The following is a 19,034-nucleotide window of genomic DNA, read 5'->3' as shown; positions in this document are numbered from 1 at the left end:
AACAGGTGTATTTCCTCCTTTAGCTGTGACTACGGCCACATTGATTACAAGCTTGTTGATTACAAGATTACAAGTCTGTTTTCAGGCTGTTTGAATGAGCGAAATATGATCAGAATTATGTTAATTAACACTAACATAGAAGCATAGAACTATTATTTAATAAAAATGATTTTTAAGAACAGCTAAACACAGTGCGGAGAAGTTCACGTGCGAGAGAGAGACACAGAGAGAGAGAGAGATTTGCGTGTTCTGATGTGAGCTACTCACAGGTAAAGGTTATCTTTTATCTCCTCGTGCTCATTTTAGTCCAATTCATAATTCTGCAGTTTCTCAGTGTTTTCTGTCGTATTTTGCGGCTAGCGCGAGCGCTTACAACTAACACCGCGGACCGCGAGGTGCAGCCGCGCTGCCGCTGTTATGCCGAATCCGACTCCCTGCTCAATCCGACTCCCGCTTCGCGGACAGAATCGGCACAACACCTCCCGCTGTAGAACTGCGGGAGTGAAAACAGCGCTTATAAATAAGTTAGTTAAGTTTCACTTTCAGTTTTCGTTATTTGGTTCGTTTTCATTAACAATAATAATTGGTTACTTAGCATTAACATTGTGACTATCACACCAGAGCTTTATTTAAAAATAAAATATATAATTAAAAAACAGATGCCTACATCTCAGACTATTTTCTGGAGCCCAACCCGACCCGGCCCGAGGAATGTGGTGGGAAATCTCGGCCCGAACGGACCCGATTTCGGGTCGGTCCTCGGGTCAGGTCTGGTTCGGGCAGAGAATCTAAGCTCTAGTCTGATGCACTTTCTGCCGTTCTCACTGCTGTGTGCTGAGTAGCTGAAGCGGAGCAGAGTTGCGCATGCGCGGGTGACTTTCTCCGCTGGCTTGCGTTTTACCGGTAATAAGCAAACACACACGGTATGATAACCGTGCATTTTAATACCACGGTATACCGTGAAACCGGTTACCGCTGCAACCCTACCGTCAACTAGTCTGTGATTTCCGTGATTGGCTTCGCTGTGCTCTAAAAATAAACAGACATGTGGCCCTTCTCAATCGCTCCCAGTGTTTTGGTGTAATGGAATAAAGTTGTTTCAGAGGTGGACGAGGGGAGGGAGTGTCCCTGGACATCGGCTGTAAATGTACAGATAAATTAGTGCCATGCCTGACTTTGATCCGTGTGTACTGAAATACCATGCAGGTTTAAAGGAGATCAGCTTTCACCAGTAGACAGAATACAGCCTCTCTATATCAGGGGAGACATTATGAGATAAAGGCTAAATCCTAGAGAAAATGTTTAGGTGGCCATGGTTGGAGTGATTCATGTGCAATATGAAGGGTCAGCTCTGTAAAAGGCCTTCCATTGGGATACAGCCAGATCTGACGTGCTGTCTACAAGACATACTGTAATGTAGCGGTAGAATATATTTATGTAGTTGATTTGTTGAATTGTGAAATATATATGCCAGGATTAGCTGTTTCCATCACAAGATTTTCTATTTCTGCACTTTGTGTTCTCACGCATGATTTGTTATTTTTAAGTTAGGGATAATACATTGCAAAATATATGATCATTGCATGGTGTGAGCATCTATATCATCAGTTGTGGATCAGTGTTTCTGTTCACTATTGCAAATAAAAGGCTTTGGAGAGATTTTTATATTTTATATAATTTAAAATGTACAGTTGCACACAAGTACGCTGATATATTTGGTCAAATTCGTGAATACCAGCTCCAAATTCCAAAGACCCATTGAAGAGTGTCATGATAAGCTGAAGAAACTGCACATATAGTATTTTCTGAAGGTGTGGGATGGCTTAAACCAAGTAGCGAACATAATGTTTTGGAGTCTGGAACACCGTCTGACTCATCGGACAACTTTACAGAGGATGTAAGCGTGCTCGGGCACGGATTGTTTAAATGCAGTATGAGTGCAGGCCAGCGGGGGAGTGGGGGAAAGGGCAGAACTGTGCACCAGCACGATTCTACCAAACACTTAGATACAAAATTAGCTATTTACTGTTTAAATATACTATATGTTTTATTTATAATGTTATAAATAAACATTGATACTTGTAAATTGTACTTTATTTTGGTTTCATACTATCGTATATGACCATTTTAGTCATATCACCCAGCCCTAAATACAACTCCATTTATATTTGGATAAATGTCCTCTAGTTTTTTTTTTTCACGTTGCACCTTGAACAGACTTTTGTGGTGGCCCTGAAAAAGTTTTTGTCAGAATTCTGCTTGGATGAATGGTAGGGGTGGGGAAATTTTTTGATTCTTAGATACCAATCCCAATTCAGATGTGGAAGATTCTGAATCGATTCACAAATGCCAAAAGTCAATACAGATCTGCCAACATGCATTTTGAGTGATGGGCACACATTTTGACCTCCTAGTACACTTGTAGGATCTTATGTTCTAAAGTACGCATATCAATTGATTTCACGTTTCCCTCATGTTGTCCCAAGTTTGTCGGGGTGACTGTGTCTCTGTTTATCAACGCTGATTTATGTTGTACGATGAGGAAGAAGCCTGGTCACTGTGAAGATTTCTGCCCTAGTAAAACAACACTTAGCCCTGCCAATATGCTCTCAACTCGCTGCCATGTAATCCAGTCCATCAGCTCAAGTACTCGGACAAATCCCATTAGGAGGAGCTCTGCCAACCAAGGAGAGACAAAGACAACTGCTTCATATTAGCTTAGACATCTCATTATGTCAGCATGCCGCTCGGAGGAGGGCCGTCCCTGTGTACTCGCGCACGCACGTGTGCTAGTGTGTGTATGTGTGTGTGTGTGTGTGTGTGTGTGTGTGTATGTATGTAGTTGTGTGTGAAGGAATGGGAGTAGAGCTGGCACAGAGCCATTTGGTCTGGTGCCAGCATGACCAGGCGCACTGTTCTCTAATTAACTCCTGCTCCCTTACACTCGCAGTGCTCACACACTCACACATCCGCCTAGTCCAGCAGTTTCCCACAAGATCAGGGACCTGACGGGCGCACACGCACTCACACATTCACAGTGAAGAATGGGAAAGGATGGCTTAGTGATTGATTTGGCTGTCACCTTTTTTTTTCCTTCTTTACTGCTGTTTAGAATTACGCTTATTACATACTGTAGAGAGAAAAACCTACCTGACCCTGTTCTATTTGTGCCCAATTCTTTTAATACTTATTTGTTTAATTTGTGCAACTCAGTTTATTGCTTACGTTGAAAGCATATTTGTGAGTTAAACTGCCATTATATTAAAAAAATATAGTAAAAAAAATTCTATTCACCTTTGTGAAAGAATATATTTTTGAATTTCTGGTTTGAATTGGATGAAAAGTTTGTTGTTGTGTCTCATGTTCACACAATCCATAAAAATGATGGACCACATTAAAGGAACAATCAGTACAACAACAATTGGTATGATATATATAACATCACTGTCATGCAAAAGCGTGTATCTTTAAGAAGTATTATTGGAAGTCAGTGTAGAAAAAAAATACATGGAGCATTTTTGAGAAAGAACAGCCAATTTAAGTTATGTGTGCAAGAAAATACTATTTAAGTATTTAATAAGTATCTCAAAGTTCGTTTTGCAACACTGCAGTATTTAATTTGTATTATTAGTTTACATGTAAAGTATTTTGTCAGACAGTGATTCATTTGTGTCTGGTTTAAACAATCTAAATAAATTGGTTTGCTTACAGTATCACAATATATTGAGGTATATTGAATCATAACCCCTATTTTTGTGACATGTATTGAATGAGTATCAAACAGTAAAAAAATGGAAGAATTTAGGAAGCAAGTTTTTTTTTCCAAAACAGCTGCACAAATTGGCTCTAAATAGTACAGAGTTCCTTAAATAAACTGTGACCTGTAAAGAAATCTAACTTTGAGGACTCTGGTGTTGTTGTTTTTTTAGCAGTCCCTTGAGCTGGACGCTCAGACAAGTACACTCGTCAGCTATAGACTGTGCAATATTTGCAGTGTCACGGGGGCGGCGGGTGACAGAATCAAAAGCATTTCAAAATTTCTGTGTCAACAAGCCGACTTTGTGTTGACTGACCAGGCTCCAGTGTGATGTGTTCCAGGACAAGCTCTCAGCGCCTGAAGGTCCACTTGAACTTCAACTGAAAGTCACATCCCAGCTTTTGCTTTTCAGTTCTTCAGCTGCTTTCAGTTCTTTTTGACAGAGAAAACAAATCAGGGCACAAGTATTTCAATGGTGAAGAATGTCACCCGGTCACTTTAACCACCCCCCACCCCCAGATCATTATATCTTTACAAAAATGAAGCAGTGTCAGCTTTTACACCCCCACCCAAAAGACGTGAGTTAGTATGAACACCAAGATTTTAGAGTGTAGAATATTTTGGTTAAAGATAAAATTAGGTTTGACTTCAGCAACAATGCATTTGTTGACTCAACAAGGCATTTGAGGGTTTATTAAACATATCTTCCATATCTCCTATACACATTTTTGTAGTTTTTACTTTACTTTGCAACATTTGAAAAATGGATTAATCACAATTAATCGCACACTTTCATCTACTTTTTATTGTTTATTTACCTCACGATTAAAAAAAAGGTTTGCAGGTACTTTCCTGTATTTTGATACTATATGATTGTTTGTGTGTGAGAGAGATAGAGAGAAAGAGAGGAAGCTATAGTGACTGTTAGTTTAATCCTTTTTTAATTTAATCCATATTTTTCTGCATAAATAAAAATGTATGTACCTTCAGATATCTTTAGTAACGATGCTGTGTATACATTGTTAAATAAAATCCCTAAAGCATCATCAGTCTGTTTAAAAAAGGGATTAATTTGTGTTTAAAATAGTACAAAAAACAGGTTTTGTTTCAAAAAAATTTTTTTCTTTCTCCTTTTGTTGACATTTTGGTGTTTCACAAGGTATTTTCCTGACAGAGAAAACACATCAAGCTCGTCCCCCATTATAATAAAACTTTGGACCACCCCCCTACATCCACAAGACATAAGTTAGTATAAACACAGAGAATTAGTTCATATTCTGGCTGGTTGGTTGTGTGCTCAGTACAGCCTGTATATGGAATGTTGGTTTGTGCACAAGAATGAATTGTATTGGAAAGAGCTCCCTCTACTGAAATCTGTCTGAGCTAAATGCTCCAGCACTCAATACATAACACTCAGATTACTCACACAGATGGACGTGTGTCAAATAGTCTTATCAGATTTTACTGAACTGCATTATTAGATATTCCAATACAGTGAAGGTAAACGTGTTAGTGATTCAGAAAGCAAATGTTATTAAAACATTTCTTTAAATTATATTTTAGGTATTTTTATTTTATGACAAATAAATTGAGTGCACTCACTTTGTTGTGTCTGTACATGCTCAAAGAGCCAACCATTCAAGGTCAAGTCCGAGCATGAGAGGTTAGCGTTGAGGCAGCCGGAGGTGTTTGACACGGCGAGCAGCCCATGACATTCAAGACTTGGAGGAATAATTTAGAAGCCATGTAGTCAACACATACACACACATGGAGTAGCTGACTAGTTGTTAAAACAAAAGACTGGGTCACTGCACACTTCAAGACCTGCTGCCCCCAAGCGTTACTTAGACACGAGCACCTTCTCTCCCAGTGTGTTCTGGGTAAAGTTAGATTTCAATGCAACAACAGTGCATTTACTCTGTTGACTTCACATTTGATCATTTAGCAAATTACACCTTCTCTTGTAGCTTCTCTTGCTTCAATCAGAGCCATTGCACATGAGAAGGTGTAATTGCACAAAGCATGTGGGAGAGTACTTTTAATGCAATTTAATGTCAATAAATTGCCTTGTAAAAGTCTTTGTTTTTGATCGCATTTTTTGTCCAATTTGTTCATTTATGAAATACATACAAACCCAGCAGACCACTCTGGTATTAGAATGAATATATTAGACATTAGAATATTTTGTCCCTTTCCAACTCTGTTATACTACTAATACTGTAAACCCACAATTAGTGTGAACTCAAATAAATTAAGTCTGTTTTATGTAAAATTGGATCTTTCCAAACATTACTTAACTATTTTAAACGAGGTAAATATTTGTGGAACATTTGTTAATTCAAACTAAATCTGCATTTTACTCGACTAGTTACAAATCTATTTTTGTAACTTTTTTTGTAGCTGATTTCCTCAAATAATTGTAATAAATTAAGTTTATCTAGGCTTACAGTGTACTGCTTTCAATTAAAAAAAAAGAAATTTTTAATGTTGACATTTTGGAGATTCACAAGATTTTTTTTCCTGACAGTTACAGTGCTTCTGCAATACTAATACAACAGGGCTACCTGTCTCCATTCCTGCACATGCATGCTGAATGCTCTGAATAGGGCACTGAAGTGAATGTAGCGCGGTAGCGCTTCAAGAGAGGAAGCAGACGCCTAATGTACAGTATTTTCCATTGGTTAATAATTAATGAAATGTTGTGGACATGGTGGTGTAAGGTATTGTGACATATGGATCGAAAGCCCATGGCATAATTACTCCAGCTCTTGCTGGCCTGGCTTGTTGGTGGCCTATCTGGCAAACAGAGTCACTGTTGCATCATCTACATCCTAATTAATCTATAATTCAGTCTGTCAGCGTTAGTAATGTGTGTGTATGTGTGGCCTGGACTAAAGTGGTTGAGTTGTGGGCGAAGTGTGTATTTCAGTAATCCCGAGATTCGTCCTACCCTTTAGCTTGGAACCAGTTTAACCTCTAATAACATGTTTTGAGTGTAGCACTTTGATATGGGCTTATCGTATTTTAGAGCAAAGTCTTTAATTAATTCATAGTAATTAAATAAAGCCACCTAATGCCATTACCATATGTTCTATGATGTGACCTTTTTCATGTTTTTTCTTCACACCAAGACAGTTCATTTAAGATAATTAAATCCACCCTGCATGGCTACCACATTTTCCTAGATATGACCTTTCACATGTTTTTTTTTTCTCCTCTTCTTCACTTCAGGACAAGCAGGATTATCAAGTTACACATTCTGTGGCTCGTGCTTCAGTGGTTATATTCACCTTGTTGACAACTTTGGCAGTTAGTAGATCACATAGCCCCCTTAGCAGTGCCGTGTAATGTGCAGCAATCTACACAGTACTTTATGTGTGTATTGTAGTGATTAAAAATGCGCGCTTTCATCTTTAAACTAACATACTCTTTGGTTATTTTTTTCCCCACCTTTAAAATGTCACTCAAAAATGTAATTCAATGCCTGTTGTGTCTTCACACGTCCATCTCCACTGTAGCATTTTTTTCTTTTTCCTCCTGAGCTATTGATTGCATTGGTCCTTTAATATTGGTGACAGCTAATACACTTCTAAATGATCAGTTATTATCTCTGGGGCCTCGTTCCATGTGCCCTGCTGTTTCCAAAGGTCATCCTTCTGTCTTCCTGTATCGACCCGCTCGCCCGGTAACATGGACTGGGACTTTCACTTGAATTGAAAGTGAAGGCAGAGGAGCATATTTCCATCAGGTTGCAGGCCAGTCTTTCAGGAGGCAGCTTTTAAAAGGCTCTTTGACTTCAGGTCCATTCAGTGAATAGGGCAGAATCAGGGGGACATAATGGAGATGCCGATATCAGGGAAGGTTGCTTTATATAAACCAAGATTCAGTAGAAGTAGGAGTGTAGAAGTAAAACGTGTTGTAAACGTGTAAAAGTGTGACACTGACTGTCTGCTGTCTACATAAAATAGACAAAACAGACAAAGCGCTGGTTAAAGTGCTTATAGTCAAATTTCATATTTTGATGACTTTAGGAATAAGTACATTTTATATATTTATTTGCTAAATGTAACATGTTGGAAAAGTATAAAATATATAAGGGGCATTTTTAAAGTTTGTTGCACTTATTGAAATGCATATAATAGGGCTGAGCGATACACTCTAAGAAATATAAGTACAGATTTGTACTTAAAAGAGTACAAAGCTTGTCGCTGGGGCTGTACCTTATATTGAGGCACAAAAAAGTACCTTTCAGTGAAAGTCCTTTTTTGTACCCATGGTTTTTGTGGCAGTAAAGATCATAAAGATTATAAACATTATCATCAACTAAATATGGCTCAAAAACTTGATGATACAAAATTGTCTGGCTTTCAAATAAAAAAATGTGCAATTTAAATATATATTGTTCATTAGTACAGTGATGCAGAATACTGAATGTACCCTTTGGCTGGTTAAATGGTACAAATCTGTACTTATTGCTGTTAGAAATGACTTTGTACTTCAGAGGGAACAAATCTGACCCTGTAAAGACCAATATTGTACCTTTGAGGGTACAATTATAAAGAGTGTACCTTCGAGTACAAAAAAGTACTCATGTCGTACCTCTGTTTTTTAGAGTGTACTGTAAAAAAAAAGGCTAATATTCTTGAAATATATGAGCAATTCTCTATTACATATTTTAGTTATTTAATTTATATAAAGCTTTTTTTTAAACAGATGCAAACCTAACATGTCTCTATCTTCCAACCTATCTTGTATTTCAGTTAAGGAAAAGTATCAAATATCCCTTGATCCCTCTGCTAGCTTCTATATGTAAAGATATAAGTATATCATGTGATATAAGTATAATCTCCATTATCCCATTTTAAAAATAGCATAAATACAGTCATTCAGTTAATCAAATTAATTTAGTTAACCTCCCAGCCTATGATGTATAATGTGTAAATACAATAATTAAAAATTTAGGACTTGTTTATTTAGGAAATCAAACAAACAGTTCTAATTTTGTTACAGTTAATTTTATGCTCAAGTGAACACATTTCAGACCTAAATGACTATTTCATTTTAACAGAAACAGCAAAATGCAGTTGCAGTGCAGTGTTTCCCTCAGTTAGCTGTTGGCTACAAAGCTTAATCACTGATTAGCTGAAAACAGTAGGAAATTTACTTAATTTAAAGGGTCAGTGGTATTTAATATTGTAAATATAAGTCTATAGTTGCAAGTTGCATTTCAACCAAATCGTACTATGACAAATGATGGACTAGTGGTCTGTACAGCATCAGACTCCAGAGGGTTAAACCATTGTGACTGTTGTGCAAAACATTTGTAGGGATCTAAATCTGTCTTGCCTTGTAAAATATTAAAGGCACGTAACACAGTAAAAGACAGCTGTCATAGGTACAGTCCTCCTCCATTTGCTGCATCATCTATTCAAATATACTGTATATGTTTGTAATAATCAACGTGCAATATAGTTTGCAGCCCTAATGAACAGTTGTTTTAGCACAGGTCTTGTTAAAAAATAAATTGTAATGTTTTATTTCTACAGATGATTTAATTTCTTCCTGTTTTCTCTTCTTTTACAGTTGTATGAGCTAGATGATGATGAAAAAAGAAAAGAATTCCTCGACGATCTCTTCAGTTTCATGCAGAAAAGAGGTAAGCCTTGCTGTTTTCTGCAGATTTCACAACACAGGTTCCACAAGGTACTCAAGTGTAAGTACACATACAGTCGTGAAAAACTTGGAAAAATCATGGAATTTGAAAATAGCCAGGCCTGGATAAGTTTTGGAAAAGTCATAGAAATTTCGTCTACAAATTGTTGTGTTTCAGTTTATCGCTGAAGAAAATATATTTTGAGCTAACAAATCCGTCAGCTCAGAGTTAATTCAGTAATTTAGCCCTACACAATGGAGCTCTCAGGATCTGACACACACTTTATTATTAAAGATTTTGTGTCAGCATTTTATCTGATTAATTTTATACTTCTATAATCAGTTGAAATTATAGTTTTAGTTGATTTTTGGTTTTATTGTCCATGTCTTTACTGATGTTTTGAAAAAATTGCCTTGAAGGCATGGAAAAGGCACGAAAAAATCATGGAAATATATTGGTTAAAACGTGTATGAACCCTAAGTACAGCTAATATAAAGAGTAGAGTGTTCTTACTCGTGAGTAATATGAGATACTGTGAGACACATCTTGTGGCAATTTTACAAAAGTATCTTATGTAATTGCTCATATATTATGACGTTCTTAGTAGTCTAAGTAGTTTCTATCAGCAAGTAATATTACAGCCACAGAAACTGAATAATATTTATAGAATTTATTAGTTATTTTCCTATTTTGGGTCATACCACATGATAATCTGACATTAATTATCAGGAATAAAAGAATTATGCATTTTTGAAATTACTCATTTTGGTTTACTACATAATTTGAACACACAGACTGTCCCTAACACTGTGTTAAAATTTATAAATAAATGGAGCAATAGAAATTCTCCAGACCTAAAATAATAATATTTTATGTTGACTTCCAATAAAAGTTAAGAAGGTTTTATCTCACCTGTAAAATTGCTATTTTGGAGAACATGTTTTTTATCGTACAGTGATGATATATAGGAGAGGTACTACATACACGTCATTGTTTTATGCAATTAAACCTTCCTAATCCTGCACTATATTTGAAGCAGCTGTAAAATACTCAATACATGCACTATGACTCATGTGATATTTTGGAGTATCTACAGTTGTACCAACAGCACCCGTCTTTAAAAAGATCTTCTGGATTAGCCTCTTAAAACAAAGAGTCATAAATGTGGTCACACCACCATCTTGTCAACAATGGATGGCTGAGCTTCATTGTTTGAGTAGAAGCCCAGATTGTGTAGATGGTATTGTGATAGCTCAGTGGAGTTTCCTGCTTAAAGCCGAGCTCCAGCTTTGTGAAGCGTGGTTGCCACCACAGTGGCATGGCTCGCTGTTGATGCTATCAGAAACAAAGTTGCTGCTGTTTGTTTTATAATTATGCTAAGATTATGTGAAAAACGCCCAGAGAGGAAGACCCTGCCACGGAGGGGAGGATAACATCCTGGTATTATGTTGGCCTGCCTGGTGAAATGAATTTGGGCCAGTGAGCGGCTACATCATCTCAGTGCTTTCTTCTTGTCCCAGAAGCAGCTTCAGTGGGCGTTAATCTTAGACACTTTGTGAAACGTTTTTTTCTTCATAATGCCTTTTACAATATGAGGAAGCTGGCAACATAAAAGTAAAAAATACATATTAATAGAAATTTGTGGAACAGATAAAGATTCCCAATGCCAGTCATGGGCTAGAGAAATATGAAGACCTCCAGCAGTGGAACTGTGTTCTCTAGAATGTTGGTGCTCTTATCACTGAATACAATCAGATCATCAGAGCAGTGCTCCAAAATGTACTGTATTTTTCGCACTATATAGCGTATCGGATTATGAGGCGCACAATTAATAAAAAATTCTATTTTTTTTATTCATAAGGCGCACTGGATTATAAAGCACATTTTTTAAAACCCATAAACGTGTAACTATTGGTAGGAACATAGGTGTCGCCACGTTTTCCTTTTAAATTCAGCAAGCTAAGTAATTCTAAAACTGTAATTCTTAAAAAAAAAAACATGTCAAATGAGTGCTGAATGTACACCTACACAGATTTCTCTTCTGAAAACTGTTTATTTGGGTTAGTAAAGTGCTTCCGTTTATTTACAGGATGCTTAGATTTCCAGATTTCGCTTAAGCTGGGGCATTAGCATTAGCAGCTAACTGCTAGCGACAGAGCTACACTCAGGAACCCTGAGTGTTCCGGTAAGCCAGGGTGATATTAGCTAGTGGTTTGTCCTGCGTAGCTTGTTTTAGCATTGAAAACTCGCAGGATACAGTCTGATATACTCTGAATAGCAAAAGAGCTAGCCAGGGTTAGCAGGGTACATGCTGATAACACTCACCTCTGGATGGCCAAACAGCTAGCGCTTAGCATGGTTAGCGGCTAATGCTAATGCTCCTTCAGCAGTACTACCCGGGGTTAGCAGTAGACACAGGCCGATAATACTCACCTCTTGATGGCCAAAAAGCTAGCCCTTAGTGTGGTTAGCAGCTAATGCTAATACTGCTGGAGAGCTAAACTGAAACTCCTGTATAATGCTGCACTTAAGAGGAGTGGCTTTACTTCTTCTTACAATCCTACTGGTAAAATTCATACATAGGGTGCACTGGATTATAAGGTGCACTGACAAATTGTGCGATAATTAAAGGATTTTAAGTGCACCTTATAGTAGTCTTATGATTTTAAATAATTTCGCATTCTCTTCAAAGAACACATTGTTTACTGTATTGCTGTTTATTTGCTAAATGTAACAAACATATGGCAAATAAACTATCTCAGAATAGATATATTTTTTTATTATATTTACATATACAAACTGATCTCAACTGGATGATCCAGTGGATCAGGTCAGTTGGGTGATTGTAGTTAGCTTCAGTGCTGCTTTTCAGATCGCCTGTTGTTTTTCTCTTCTGTGACTCATAACCTGCAGACAGATGTAATAAAATGGCAATGGATATATGCATTAGTTGGAACATGTTCATGTGAGGTGTGTGTGTGTGTGTCACATATTTGACTTGGCTTGCTCAGTAATCTGTGAACATTTAGTAAGTGCACTCAGACGGAGTCCCACAAGTTCCTTCAGGTGAAAGAGTGAGGCTGAGCTGAAAGAAAGCAGCACTTAATCCATTAATGACAGCTTTGTCTCCCTGACAGTTTGAAGCGTTACCCTTTCGTTTCAACCTTTCCTCAAACTTTATGGTGATGACATCAAACCTCCTTAGGCTTCCTATGCATCTGTAGTAATGCATGCATCCGTATACCATATAAAATGTGCTCTCAGGGGTGTTGCAACATTTCTACGAATGCCACGGCTTATTGAAACACATTGCAACACTCAATTTCCTGAGTTCATGCTCTGCTACAGTTAATAATGTGGAAATAACATACATGTACATAATATTTCACAGTATATTCAACTTTGTACAGTTACTGTAATATTAAGCAACACATTTCCCCTTAAATGTTGCAGTTTAAGTCATTGATATTAGAAACAAGGTGTGGTTTTATTTATTCATTTATTCATTCAGACTATTTAAATAAGTGAAGATCTAAAGTGTTTTAGGATTTGAAACTTTCAGTTGATTTTATATTCATGTTTTTAAGGTATTTTATTTTATTTGGAATCAGGGATGTATAACATTTAGAATTAAATTAAGAATGACTCCTAAATTCCGATTTAATTTTTAAATTTTAATTTTAATTTTAATTGCAAACAATAAGCAGACTTTCTGGTCCTAACTAAACTAGTATGTGCCATAAATAATGGTACAGACCAAAGGACCAATATTTGGTTTGACCAAAATAGATGTTTTTGGTCTGGATCAACTAAACTATGGTCTGGTTTGTCTGCTGCATGAAAGCACTTTTCTAGATGCTTAGACACGTATTAACTTTTATTTATAAACAGATGTTTATTCAACACCTAAAATGACCACTCACCGAGCAAAAAACATTCTACAAACCAATCAGTGTTGAGTATAGGAGATACATGGGAGATGCTGCCCATGTAGGTGGTGATTGCAGGGCATAGAATGTTACAGCTGTGCTTTATTAAAATGTCAGTACTACAAGGCTTTCTTTGAAATTATTTTGCTGTTTCTTAATCAAACTGGAGCAAAATCTAACCTAACTTAATTTTAAAAACATTTGGCATAGTTTTATAATGAAATGTTAACCCTTTTTAGGACAGAACAGCAGCTATAGGTGTATAGGTTATCTTTGCCTGCAGGGCATCTTGATTTATTGACAGTGAGAAACAGAGCAGCGATGAGTAAGTCAGAAATCAGCTCTGTGTCCTGTGATCAGATTTCTGAGGACTGGAATGGGGGAGTGGTTTTTGTCATGGCTCGCTCTGTTGTTGTTGGGCCATTGGCTAATCCGAGCGAGAGAGGCGGTTAGGAGTCGCTGTGTCTAGTGATGGCATGCCATAAAAATGTGGGAGTGGATGAGTCTGATGTGATCCTTTTTACGTCAACTCAGGCATAAAAACAAAAAATATGATTAACCGCTCTGACGTCACTTGATGTCAGACTAGATGCGCACGCTCATCAGACCAAAAATAGATTTGTAAATGTGCTGTTTTTCAGCAAAGCCTCAGTATTTGTTGAAGAATAAAGTATGCTCTTTTATTCATTTACTGTTGTAGAAACCTGAACAGTATATTTAGGTCTGTTACTGTAGGACTGCCAAAAAAAATCCATGTTTGCATGATAATAATTAATACTTCAATTATTATTATTTTTTTCATTAAAAGTCATAAATTGCTGTGATTATAAAAGAAATATGAAAGATAAAACCTGAACTCTAAGTGGATTATTTCCCTGATTATATTAAATTGACTTAGCATGTGGAAAAGTACTTTTTAAAACGTGTTGTGGTGCAGCTTTATATCAGAATGGATAAATCTACTGATTTTAGCAAGGAATCTGTTGCACTCTGTTTTAGCTTTTGATCTCCATGTCCGCCGTAGCTGTTGTATCAGTATAGTTAGCAATGCCTCAGTTGCTTAGGTAACTAGAAAAACACTCTCGTGGCCAGAAGAACTCACAGGGAAACATAACAGACCCTACCCTGATTTTAAAGTAAATATATTTGATTCGGTAGGAATTATAGCAAAAGAGAGTTTTGGTTATCTAGCTGTTCACCAGCAAGTGTGGAAAAAATGTACTAGTAATGTCATGTTTTTCCTCAGGCTCTTCCCGCCATTCTATGTATACATCATCATGTAAAACCCTCCCTCTGTAAGAATCTTGCATAGCTTGAAAGGCTGTGCCTAGCTTGTTAAGGTCAGTTTTAATCAGTGATTCTTTAACAGTCAAGCTCTGAGTTGGTAGGATGGTGTTTAACTGAATTGTCACTTGTTATTAAGGTGACATGTGAGTTCCTGTTGTTCCTGTTGAATCATATCATCAGCCTTTTATTAGACTTTCTACAGGCGCATGTGTTTTATACTGACAGGTAAAAATGAGGCAGATTATATGTTGCTTTGTGTGTGGTTTGATGGATGGCCGGCATGCATGCTATGCTTCGAGTCAATATACTCTCTGAGTTACCCTTCTTATCAAACAAGCTTGGCAGGGCTGAGTGACACCTGCCTTTACATTCTCACTTCATATCCACCCTGTGTCCATTCTGTTTTGCTCGGCTGAATAAAGGCCTTTGTGTGTTTTGGCAGTGGAAGGTTATGGTGAGATACAAGTGATGAATGTGATAGAAGGTGTATCAGCATCTTAACACTTCAGTGCAACCATAGAGTTTGAAGTATGTGGCAAATCAATTTGGCACGTATTCACTGGTGTGTACTATTATTGTAAAGCAGCACTCCTTAAGATTTTGACACTCCTTAAAAATGACAAAATATTACAATTAAAAAGCAAAGCAAATTTACAATCTTTTAATTTTTTCCAAAAATCGTCAGTATGCCTTGTGTATGAATTTTACCAGTCAGGTTGTAAGGAGCAGTAAAGCCACTCCACTGAAGTGTAGCATTATGCAGGAGTTTTAGTTTAGTTCTCCAGCACAGAGACTCGAGACTGGAGCCATATTAGCATTAGCCGCTAACCGCGCTATGTGAAAAGCTCTTTCTCTGTTCAGAGGTGACTATATTAATGGCACATGGTACCATCTATAATAATGTGCATAATAATGAAGCAATGAAGCGATCCAAGCTTTCATAAAAAAAGTAACCAGCTTACCTGTATTTATTACTCTATTTAAAGTAGAGCTGTCTAGCGTTTGTTGACTACTTACTACTCTTTTTCCTTAAAGACTGTTTTCACAAACATTCATAGCCATTAATAGCTATCATAGCGTATCATAGTGTTGCGTCCATCAGATAAAATTATGGTTGTCAATAAGAAATTGATTTGTAAGACGGACCAACATTAAAACACCTCGTGGTTAATTATTGTCATTTCTTTATGTTAACCAGCTTGTACACTCCAAACATGTACCAGACTGTAATCTGAGACTGTCCAAATGAAGGGAAAACACCTTGTTTTAGAAAAGCGAACTGAGCAGAGCTGTGCAAGTTGGCTAAGCAACCTGCTCTTCATACCAGTGGTCAAATTACTAAAGGCAAATTTAGCTATATGCTAACACAGAAAGGTCACTGATCAATGATAGGCTACCATACATCATAATTCTATCTTTGGCTACAGTTGAGTACCATTTGAGCTTTAACCAAGCAGATATTTTGGAGAGTAATTAATACAGTATATGAACACACTGTGCTATGTGTTAGTTGACCTGTAGTGTTGATTCTTTATATTTAGACCCTCTCTATATATATTTAGTTACATTTCTATAGCACCTTTCATGTTTTAAATATCTGAAATGTTTGTTGAGTGTCACTGCAGCTTATACATTTAATTTTTCATCGCTCTAAACTTACTTGCAGGCTTGTGCCAAGTTGCAAATGGGGCTATAAAAAAGGCTATAATTATCTCTTTATTTTTTCTTACAAACCTGAAAGGCATAAACAGAACAGACCTGTGTTGTACAGAGCTGCTAAAATGTTTTAGAACATTGAAACTTTTTGTAAAGCTCAAACTGCAGTTGCAATACACCTTATTCACACATATTCATCAAAGGTTTCCTGGTGTTTTCACAAATGATATGTGGGCCCCATTGGTCTAAGGCTATTAAAAGCTTTCCAAACACGGGGACAAAATTCAGGTCCTGTTACATCTTCATGCCACTGCGGCTTACATGGCTGCAATGTGTCAGTAAGCTTTAGCCTTTTAGTACCTCCAGTCATCAACCAGGTAATCCAGACAGACCAAAAACCTCAGAGCCACACCTGAAGATGGGCATGTTTACAGAAGCCTGCTGAAAGACACACATGTAAAAATAGACACGCTCAGTTGGTGTCCCTGAAAGCAAGAGTGTGGCTTTTTAATGTAAACAAAGCAAATGCTGCTGATATTTAACATAAACCAAATTAGCAGCAGCAATACTTCATTTGGAGAAGGACTGGAAGATATTGTAAGTAATGTAAAAGCTCACCAATTATTAATAATAGTTTATATTATTTAAATTATTAAGTCAAGGTCATCAAATCATCCAAAGGTTCTACATTAGTGCCTTAACTCATACGAGACCAGACCAAGTTCTCAACATTGATGTAAATTAATACAAATTTGAATCAGTTAAATTGATTGAACACATGACATACACATAACATACAAATACATACAAATAACACAATGGCAATTTTAAAACTTATGTTAATATTTAACATTTTGATCTACAAATTGTGTCAGAGCTAGTTACATTGAACATTACACATTTTATTTAAGCATTCTAATTGGTTGAAACAGACCTGCTGATGCAATACCCTGATAAAATACAATTTTTAAATGAACTAGTTTTATCTAAAGCACCTTTTATCTAAAACCTACATTCCAGCACACCTGCATTCTGTAAATAAGGTCACGGGAAGTTCACAAACTGCCCTGTGATGCTTTCAGGATGTTCAGTATAAATCACGTAGAGACTTTATGGATTAAAGTAAAGGATAGTTAAAGTGCTGTAAGAAAACCTTATAAAAGGGTCTGTGATTCACACCTTACCATTGGCTCTTTTGGGTTAAAAACAACATAAAATACATCTAAAAAAAAACAACAACCGTAAATGGGTGTGTCCATGAAATGCCATCGTCCACATTTGAGTAGTGTGGCCTTTTGCCTCAGGGCTTCCTATGATCCTTTAATTTTCACACTTAGTTCACTAACTTCTTTCACAGCCTCCTTCCTGCTTGTCCTTAAGTGTGTTCACAGATTAAAGTGTGGTCGTAAAGAGGTGGCTCAGTTTCATGGCTTTAGTGAAAAGGCAAGGTAAGAAACTAATGCTGTTTCTATGGGATGGAATGCAGTCACTGTGGAGGTGTTTTATTCTTGCATCTCAAATCTCAAGGTAGCTTCATGTTGCAGTACATTACTCAGTACATTGAGCAAATTATGCAACTCACAAAATAGGCTACCTAGGATATAATCAAAATGATATAGCCCAACCTAAAATGCAACCCCTTTGTGCTCTCCAGGCTCCTTCTCCATGCAGATTTCTTCCATTAGCTCAGAATGGCAGGGCTGCATTACTGATGAAAATCACATATGAAAATTAAAACCTTTGATGAAAATCTCTTCAACTTTGAGTTGTCAAGCTCCCATCACAAATCTGGGGTTCCCCTGCTGTGCTGAGCCTGAAAGTGAATTTGTGTCTCCAACTTTGCCTTCCCCTGTGGGCCTGGCTCGAGCTCAAAGGTCAGTCGCCTTCCCAGCATCCCTTGGCCCCTGCCATCATCAATCATAATCTGCCAAACACCGTTCGTTTGTCACAGGGCCCCCTGTGGACCGAGATGGCCGTATCTCTTTTCAGATCAAAATGGCCACTGCTGCTTTACAGACTAACACAAGCAGGCCTGTGTTCAAGCACTGCTTATGGAGGCATGCTGATTATATCTGTATCACTGCTATCAAAACCACATCACTCAAAAAAAGCATTACTTTTTAGAATTGTTGATAAAAAATGCATCAGTACAGATTTAAGGGTGTTAAGGGAGAGCAGGGCACAAACTACAGACTTCAAATCAGTTAAAGAAGTCCAACAAAAATGTATCTGTGAATTCTTGCTTTGTATGGAGGGATATTTCTGAAGATTCACCCTGTTGATGACTACCCCCTTGTAAAATGAATTATATTTAAGAGCATAAAAAAGAATGTTCAATTAGGTAAAGAATAAAAGTGCTTTTTTAATTTATTATACTCAATTAAAGTACACATTAAATATATTTTTTCTGTATTTCCATAAAATATATTTTTAAGCAATATGCTTTAAATTATACATTTTGTTGAAATAGATGTAGTGGCATTAAATACTGTTAAAGTGCACTTTAGTGTAGTGTTTTTTCCAGTGTCATTAAAGTATACACAATACACAAAATAGTACATTTACAACATACTTCAAGGGTATTAAAAATGATGTTTAAAAACACACGTAAATGTACTTAAGTTTGCAGAAGATATATAAAAAAAAACACTCAAAAGCACAATCTAATGCTTTTATGTTGTATTTAAATATAGCTTAATTACTATTGAAATATACTTTATGTTAATATACTATAAGTTGCTGTAAGTTGTTT

At 36.8% G+C, this 19,034-nt stretch overlaps 1 protein-coding gene across 4 annotated transcripts in view; it reads left to right on the top strand.

The window, feature by feature from the left end:
* Window positions 1-19,034, top strand: part of arid3c (AT rich interactive domain 3C (BRIGHT-like)) — an 89,894-nt gene that overhangs the window by 51,587 nt on the left and 19,273 nt on the right. For all 4 annotated transcript variants that reach the window (XM_007250461.4, XM_015606135.3, XM_007250462.4 and 1 more), the window contains one exon: window positions 9,341-9,413. In XM_007250461.4, coding sequence (XP_007250523.3) covers window positions 9,341-9,413 — 73 coding nt within the window. The remainder of the gene's footprint in view (window positions 1-9,340; window positions 9,414-19,034) is intronic.

The sequence above is a fragment of the Astyanax mexicanus genome, chromosome 22, assembly GCF_023375975.1.
Source record: "Astyanax mexicanus isolate ESR-SI-001 chromosome 22, AstMex3_surface, whole genome shotgun sequence".
Taxonomy (NCBI): domain Eukaryota; kingdom Metazoa; phylum Chordata; class Actinopteri; order Characiformes; family Acestrorhamphidae; genus Astyanax; species Astyanax mexicanus.
Note: the sequence above shows the minus strand (reverse complement) of the source record. Positions and strands in the feature narration are given on the sequence as shown.